Source organism: Scomber japonicus, chromosome 7 (genome assembly GCF_027409825.1).
Source record: "Scomber japonicus isolate fScoJap1 chromosome 7, fScoJap1.pri, whole genome shotgun sequence".
In the NCBI taxonomy this organism is placed as follows: domain Eukaryota; kingdom Metazoa; phylum Chordata; class Actinopteri; order Scombriformes; family Scombridae; genus Scomber; species Scomber japonicus.
This window is the reverse complement of record NC_070584.1, coordinates 22,481,232-22,489,837: the sequence shown is the minus strand read 5'-3', so window position 1 is coordinate 22,489,837 and position 8,606 is coordinate 22,481,232. Positions and strand designations below refer to the sequence as shown.

Genomic DNA, 8,606 nt, shown 5'->3' with positions numbered 1-8,606 from the left:
GAGCAAAGCGTCCTTGCAGGATCACGTCCAACAACTGGCAACCCGTGTGAACGTCAACTCTGGCAGGGACGGGGGCGAGAAGTGACAGCTCTCTCCAGTGTTTTGAACGTGGGCCACAGTACCATTTCTAAATGCTTGGTGTCAGAGTTACATACTTCAACTTTAACATTTTTGTGGAAAGACCATATTAGACTCAAATTATTATTCAAGTAGTTTATACTGTATACAGTTTAGCATGTACTTGCATGCACATACTTTCCTTTAATTACCAAGTGACAAGTTAAAAGTAAAATATAACAACGATAAGTAAATAAAAATAACTCACCAGCTGCCTTCTCTTGAGTTCCCAGCCGTACATGATCTTTCATTTTGGTTGAAGGAAACATTTGTCTTTTTGATTTGCATCCAGATGTCATTCTGTAAATTACAATTTCAAAAGTATGATGTTAGCAGTCTAATACCCTACTTTCATATATCACATACAAGATAAGAAATCCAAGACAAACCAAAACAAACAAACTTTATAGGCTTCATGGCTAAATGATCGTATCTCGATATTGATGCCAAATATCTCGATATTGGTAAGATATGACTATGATTTCACACAAAGTGCGGCAACAGTGAAAATTAAGCATTCTTTTACAAAACAGTAATAATACCACACTCATTTTGCACTCATCATAAGGTTAGGATATGTCCAATTGAGAAACACTCAGGGGCATGTACATTTTTAACTGAAATGCATCGTTCTGGTGTCACTCTAAGAGCAAAATTAAGAGGTTAAAAAGAGTCCTTCCAGTCCATATTGGACTTATTAAACTAAACATATCTTCTTCTTCTTCTATAGTTTCTTCAAATAACTAAACTAACTGTCTTTACTTATCAATAAAAGACTCTACTTCTAGATGTCTTGTGCTGTTGAACGTAACCGCTGTGAAACAATCAGAAAATAACATGTTATTGGTCTGATTCACCGGCTTACTTACTGTAACTGCTCAATCGTAACAGCACCGAAGTTAGTCTCAGGTTGGATATTTCGACATATTTTCGACATATTCGGATATTCATTGTTTGATTCAAGTGTCAAATATTCAACCTGAAACTAACTTCACCATGGTCACAAACCAGCTTTTACACAGAACAGAGAAATGTATTATATTTTTTTCAGTGTGAGAAATACAATTTGTGGCGGGAGTGGGTGACAAAAGACAGTAAGAGTGACTGACACGCTCAATGTGTGAGACTTGAGAGCCCTGCAGCAGAGTCTCTACTTTCATGACACCCAATGGCGAAGCTGGTGGGGGTGGGGGGGTGTAAAAGTAAAAGTAAAGTATCTCTGGCTGTTGTATTTGTAAGGATAAACATGTTTAATATATATACAGATGAAGCCACTTCAAAATTCCCCTGTTTCCTTGATGGCTCCTTGGCTGGTCCCTGACAGGTCCTTGGCTGGCCGATAATGGGTGCATTACTTATTGATAAGTAATCCCCAGCGATGACGTGGTCAATGAGGCCCCGACTGGAAACGCCCCTAAGCTGCCTTAGGGGTGAAAACCAGCTGCAATATCTCATTTGTCCACGGGGAGGAGCAGTGGGTTTAGACCCACTGCTCATAAAAAAGACTAGGCTGTCCAACGATTAAAAAAATTAACTGGATTTATCACATACTAGGCTAAATATTATGTACACTAATATTACTTGTATTTACTTCTATTCTTCTGTATAAAGTAGCTTAATGAAGGGTACAATATAGTTAATCAATTAGAAAGTAAGTCCCGTGGAAAAAAAGCCAATTACCTGAGCCCTGGTCATTTCAAGCAACACTAAATGCAACGCGGAGACATTGTGCATATATGGGCTCCCAATCCAACCATTTTTTGTGTATTATTTTATCATTATTAAGGCAAAATAACTCAATTTATGTTCATGGACATTATAATGAATAGGCTATAGGCTTAATATTAGTTTGCATCCAGCGTGCTGCGTGGACTTCATTACATCTGCTGCACCGCTGCAGAAATGCTAAGTTTATACAGTCTGTGACTGTGACCCTCATAAAAGTAATATTTTACAAATCTGTATTATATAAACGAAATTTGTTAAAGTAAGTCATTTGGCGACTTCTAAGTCATTCAGTTAAACTAAGTCTATTCCTGCGAGCGTGAATGATCACTCGAAGTGATTGAACTTTCTACTTTTACTGGAGTTACGAGTTGAATCAGTACTTCTGCTTTTACTACAGTCTTTTTTACACAAGTATCTAGTACTGTATGACTCAGGCATTACTCAGAAGAACTGATGATCATCATGATGATAATGACAGGCTTATGGAAACTTCTGCTGCGGAACACCCCTAAACACGCCCCCTCTCCGCCCATTTCCCCCCTGAATCTGATCAATGTGCCTTGGTTTCAGATAGCACTGCAGGGCCCTCATCTGTTGATTTTCTACTTAATGTTGAGGATCAGTACCCAACGGATCCCTTCTTTTTCAAAGAGAAACCTCTCACACCTCAGCTGATCAGAGCACTGATGGAGCACGGCCCATGTCAGCCAGGGCTGAAAGACAGTCACATTTTCCCATATCATGAAGATAAAAGACGCTTCAGTCCAGTGTGGTATAAGCACACTATAGGTCAGTCATGCTCAGTGGACAGACAACGGTTGATATATTCACCAAAATGCAATCCCTTCTTTTGCTTTTGTTGCTGGATGTTTAGGGGTAAAAATTACTCTGTGTCTCAAATTTTAAAAAAGGGATTGACAAAATCGAGCTACATGAGAAGTCTCTTGCACATAGACAGGCAGAGAAAACATTTTTTTTTTTTTAAGTATATTTTTTCTGGCTTTTTTGCCTTTAACGTACAGGACAGTGGAGAGAGACAGGAAACAGGCAGAGAGAGGGGGAATGACACGTAGGATAAGACCCCTCGGCTCGGGATTCGAACCGGGATTACCTGCAACGAGGACTGTAGCCTCAACACATGGGGCGGGAGCGCTACCCGCTGAGCTATGCTCAACCCCCAGAGAAAACATTTTTGATGACCAAGTTTCACATCAGCCAGGACAGCACAGTGGTTGCGGAGCTAGTCAGAGCCGAGAGGGAGCAGATTGAGAGAAACAGGAGAGTTTTACATAGACTGATTGACAGCACCCTGTTTTTAGCACGTCAGGGCTTGGCATTTCGGGGGCACAGGGAATACGCAGGATTGGGTGCCCCTTCTTCAAACGAGGGAAACTTCTTGGAGCTACTGAAGCTGCTGGCCCAGTATGATGCTCTCCTAGAGGAAAACACATGAGAAACCCTGTGGGGCACGTTCCCTACCTGAGCCACCAGTCTCAGAATGAGTTGATTTCAGCCCTTGCCAGCGAGACACTGAACTACATCATAACAGAAGGAGCAAAGTTTTACTCCGTTATTGTCGACTCCACAATTGACATTACCAGAATAGATCAGTTCTCTCTGTCCCTCAGGTATGTCACTGAAACTGGCAACAGTATCGAGCGCTTTATTCAGTTTGAAGAGGTTCCAAACAACAAAGTATCAAAAATAGATAATTTGTCTCTAGGAGAAATGAAAGAAACAACAACGAGATCTCTTCTTGGATTTTGCTTTCCTATGGGTAGGCACTCCCAGCATGTTAATCTGGAGGTTAAAAGGTTTCTTTCATTCAGTTACTTATTGCTCCGTGAGTTCCAATGGAGTAACAGGGTGAGGCTAGTCTTATGTCAATTTTCCAATTTTCCACAGGAGCGTCCTTTTTTGCACATGTTTCACAAGATAAGTATTCAGTTTATTCTAATGACGAACTGTCTGACAACGCCCATGTAACATATTCCACCCATTTTGAGTAGACATTACAGCATTTATTTGTTGCCACCCCACACTGTATGCAGCATCTAAGGATTCTGCAGGCAGGTGCCAAGCCACCTCATGTCTGCCTTTGGCTTCGTCTGCTCAGTCCTCTTGGCTTCTGCTTGTTCAGAGCGGTAATGCCACAGTGTGAGTTTATGGTGCCTCATACTTTGGACTAAACCAAAGCGTCCTGTAATTACACTTGGGCAGTTGACGCTAAAAGTCGAGTTCTTGTTCTAGTTGCAAATTTAAGTGAGCTCAATCAGATGGGCTACACTGACAGTATCACAGCAGCTGCTTGGCTTAGAAAATGTATTTATTTATTTAAAGGTTTAATGATCAGGGAAACTGCACATTAATAAAACATTTTAACAAATGTAAACATGCCAGAATTAGCCAAAAGGCTATTTTACATCTGCTCTCCCTGGACTGATGTTAAGTAGTCACCCTAAAATAATAAGATTTAGTTTACATACATTAAAAAAATAAGAAGACTGAATCTGAATAAAGATTAAAAAGCAGAAAACAATGCAAAAATCCATACATACACAGGCAAGCGAACAAAGACAGTTGCTACAGACAAAAACAAAAACAACATTAAGCAGCAACACCAACATCAACAAAATTGATTACAAAGTGTGTAAAACCATTACATTTAATAGCAAACTGTAACTCATCTGACCCCCATTCCCTCATCAGGACAAAACATAACAATACATAACATACAAAATAGGTGTATGTCTTGTTTTGCAGTCTCACTCACTTTCAGTTAATCTTGAAAAATGAATGGATAATCATCACTAACCATGGTTACTCCTAGCTTGTTTATCTGTTTTTTCCCCTCTAGCTTGTGATTGGGTCCATCCTTTTTTAGTGTGCCAGTGCACTGCTTAACACATAATGGTGAAGGCTGGGAAATTATGGAGTGTAATCTTTGAGCCAGTCCTTGATTGACAATCAATTAACGATTTATCATTATTTTTTATCTTAAAAATGCCATGAAAATACAAAATACAGTGTGTTTTTCCTCAATTAAATATGTATTTCAATAACCTGTAGTCCCCCAACAATCCTCTTCGACAAGACAGTGAAAGTTCAACTGTTTAGCTCAAACAAAAAAGATAATCATAAAAGCAGCTGAGTCAGAATCTCCGATGCAGACCTCTTCACATATCAATCACTACAGCGCTCTTAAACACAATTGAGCCTCTTTAAGAAAGAATTTTTTTAAAAAAATCAAATCTAACAACAACTTAATCAAAAAATGGAATATTACTCAGGACTGACAGTTTTTGCCAAAATATAACATTAAACGACTCCAAAATGCACCTAGCTGAGAGAGAAAGAGGGAGAGTGACGGAGATAGTGTTACTTCATACCCATTTAACTAGAGCCTCATAAAACAACAAGAGTGACTCACGTAAAGGCCACAGCGGTGACTGTCCACTCCTAGCAAAGTAAAGTAACTCCAGCCTACTGATTCTTGTTTAGGGAGATTAGCATGTTAGGGTGCACACTAACATGCGTCGCGTCTCGCGAGATCTCGTGCCATGAGATCTCGTCACACTTCTAGTTTTAATATGTCCATCATGTAATTGAATATTAAGTATTTTAAAACATGTGTATACAAGTTTGAATTGTTAATGTTAATCCAGTTATGCTCAAACTGTATTCAGTTATATGTGACCAAATAGACACAGCACAACTCCAAAACAAAAACCAACAACCCTTCAAACTGCATGGTCTTATCAAGTTCACAGGGGCCTACTGAAGCTGAAGCAGCGCAGCACGTATCTGACAAATGTATATTCAATATTCACCTTTTAGCTTGGGTTCAGTCTGAGAGGCAGTGCACACTTTTACAGAATGACTGGAATGCTTCAAGGTCTGAATGATCCTTCATCTTAACTCCTTAATTTACCATAACAATTAATGATTAGTCTTATCAGTTATTCTATGTATTGATAAGAAATCTGTTTTGTCATTGCAGAGTTTCAACAATGAGAAAAAACAGACTAAGAACGTGTTTGCTAGTGGGAGGTCTTGCCCTGTTGGTCCTCCATCTCTGTAAAGATTTTATTGACCACAAAACCATCAGCCTCCAAGTAGCTGTGAGAGAGGATTACAGTCAAACGAAGCTGCTACCTTCCAAAAACAACTCTTATGTATATTCCTGGCCAAGATGTCAACAAAATGTCTCCGCTGCTAGCATTTCAGGCTTCAGCTCTCTTCCTGGCAGTATAAAAGACTTCCTCTCCTATCGCCACTGTCGCCATTTCCCCATGCTACTGGACATTCCTGACAAATGTGGAGGAGTTGATGGATCTGCAGAAGTCTTCCTTTTCCTAGTCATTAAAAGCTCCCCTGTGAACTATGAACGCAGAGAGGTACTGCGCAAAACCTGGGCTAAAGAGAGGTTACACAATGGTGTGTGGATCAGAAGGATCTTCATCTCAGGAACGATGGATGCAGGTTTTGAGAAGGAGAGACTGAACAAACTCCTCGAGGTGGAGCACCGTGAGTACAATGACATCCTTCAATGGGACTTCAGTGACTCATTCTACAACCTCACTTTGAAGCAGATTCTCTTCCTGGAGTGGATGGACAGAAACTGTCCAAACGCTCGCTTTCTGCTAAATGGTGATGATGACGTCTTTGCCAACACAGACAACATGGTTGAGTATCTTCAAAGCCTGAAGGACAATAATGGAAGTAAGCACCTCTTTACTGGCCATCTGATCCAGAATGTGGGCCCCATTAGATCATCAGGGAGCAAGTATTTTATCCCAGTTCAGGTGCAGGAGTCAAACTCATACCCCCCCTACTGTGGTGGTGGGGGCTTCCTCTTATCTGGCTACACAGCTTTGGTCATATACAAAATGTCTCAGTCCATTAACATTCTTCCCATTGATGATGTTTACATGGGGATGTGTCTGGCTAAAGCAGGGCTTGGTCCTGATTCCCATATGGGTGTGAAGACAGCAGGACTGCACATTCCCTCCAGCACACTAGATGGATATGACCCTTGCTTTTATAAAGAGGTTTTACTGGTACACAGATTTCTTCCTGCTCACATGTATCTTATGTGGCACAGAATACATGACCCCAAACTGAAATGTAGTAATTCTGAGAAGAAGCTTTAGTTAAACCACACTTAAACTTACAAGTGATTACAGAGCTGTCACTTCACTTTCAGCACTTGGCAGAACATTCTTCATTTTGTCATGGGAAGATGTTTGAACAGTATTCTATAGATTTGCAGCTGCAGCTTTTCTGAAGCTTTTCATGAGGCTTCAGCAAAGTCCAACAGAATTTATTTAATCCTAATGTCATTGATGTGGGCAGGCAGTCAGCCAGACACAAATGGTGTAGGTCAGGCATGTCCAAACAATTCCACAAAGGGCCATGTGGTTGCAGGTTTTTCGAATCTGTCTTAAAACAATAGTCATGTTCCCAAATGAACATTGAAACAGGATTTGCTTGCTGTAATCAGACATCCTCTTCATACTGATCATTTGAGATCCCCTCCAAATGTGCTTACAATTTAAAAAATGGGGGACAGAGTCCCTGTTTTGAGCAAAAATGTATTAAAACGTTTATCTGATAGTAATATGGGGCACCAACTTTCTAAGTTATTCAAAGTGGATATTCCCGTAGTTATAGAGAAAAAATACCTTCTTGTGTCTCAACAGCATTTCCCTGTTCAGCCACAGTGAAAGTATCATAAAAACAGGGAATTTGGCACTGAAAAAACAGCAATTTTTAAAGACTGCAAATGTGTTTAAAAGAGACCTAAAAACTTATCTAAAGCATTTTATTTTTAAGTGTCTTTTATATGTTCTCTTTTAACCTTTTCTTTTTATTTTATTTTTTTATTTTCTGCTCTGTAGCACTTTCAGATTGCTTAAATGTGAAGTGCAATACAAATTAAATTGATTGTTATTATTATTATTATTATTATTACTTGATTATATTCATTTGGAGCCTTATATTATCTTCAAATAAATGTTTAAACACATTTTTGTACAGAAGGAGGCCAGTGGATTTTATCCCCCATAACTTCATGAGCATTATGAGGGGACCTCTTAATTGTCAGTATAAACAGGAAGAATGATTACAGAAAGAAAACGTGTGGGTGTTCATTTGGTCACCTGACCATTGTTTTAGGACAGACTTGACAAATTGTGAACTTATCCTTTAACAACATCCTATCAAGGCCTTGGTTGACAGTGAGCTAACATTTAAAGAATATCGTCATATTTAGTTTGAGCCCTTAAGACTCAAACTATAATATAATAAACATTTATACAGAAAGAAATACATATAGACGTTGCAGATAATACATTGTAATAATTCAAAAATCAGCAGCTGCAAGATGCATTTTGCGGATGCACCATTGAGTGCGTCTGTAATTGACCGCTCACTAACCTCTTCTCCCAAGCATTAAATCCAATCACCAGTCGCACTGCAGGCCTGATGAACTTTGGATTTCTCCAATTAATGTTAAATCACTGTGCATGGGGCTGTGGTCACATTGATACCGGATATTCAGCAGAATGTAAAACAAACTAAGTTATAATATTTGACAAACTAACTTGTGTGTTTGTTGAAGATCACAGATGTTGGTGAACTTTTCCTTTAATGGTGATTATTAGAGGCAGAGTGTGTTTTGTGAAATACATATTTATATAGTTTCTGTTGGACTAATTCACAATAAATTCTACCCACTCTGTTATTTATTGCACATTGTC

General features: G+C 39.3%; 1 protein-coding gene across 1 annotated transcript; it reads left to right on the top strand.

Moving 5' to 3' along the window:
• The first annotated feature begins 5,855 nt into the window (after window positions 1-5,855).
• Window positions 5,856-6,998, top strand: LOC128362250 (N-acetyllactosaminide beta-1,3-N-acetylglucosaminyltransferase 3-like). Its single transcript, XM_053322992.1, has one exon. The coding sequence runs from the start codon at window positions 5,856-5,858 to the stop codon at window positions 6,996-6,998; it is 1,143 nt and encodes a 380-aa protein (XP_053178967.1).
• Window positions 6,999-8,606: the final 1,608 nt, after the last annotated feature.

Bases quoted from the DNA above. Each gene is read 5' to 3' on its own strand.
- LOC128362250 (XM_053322992.1), top strand. From the start codon at position 5,856: ATGAGAAAAAACAGACTAAGAACGTGTTTGCTAGTGGGAGGTCTTGCC.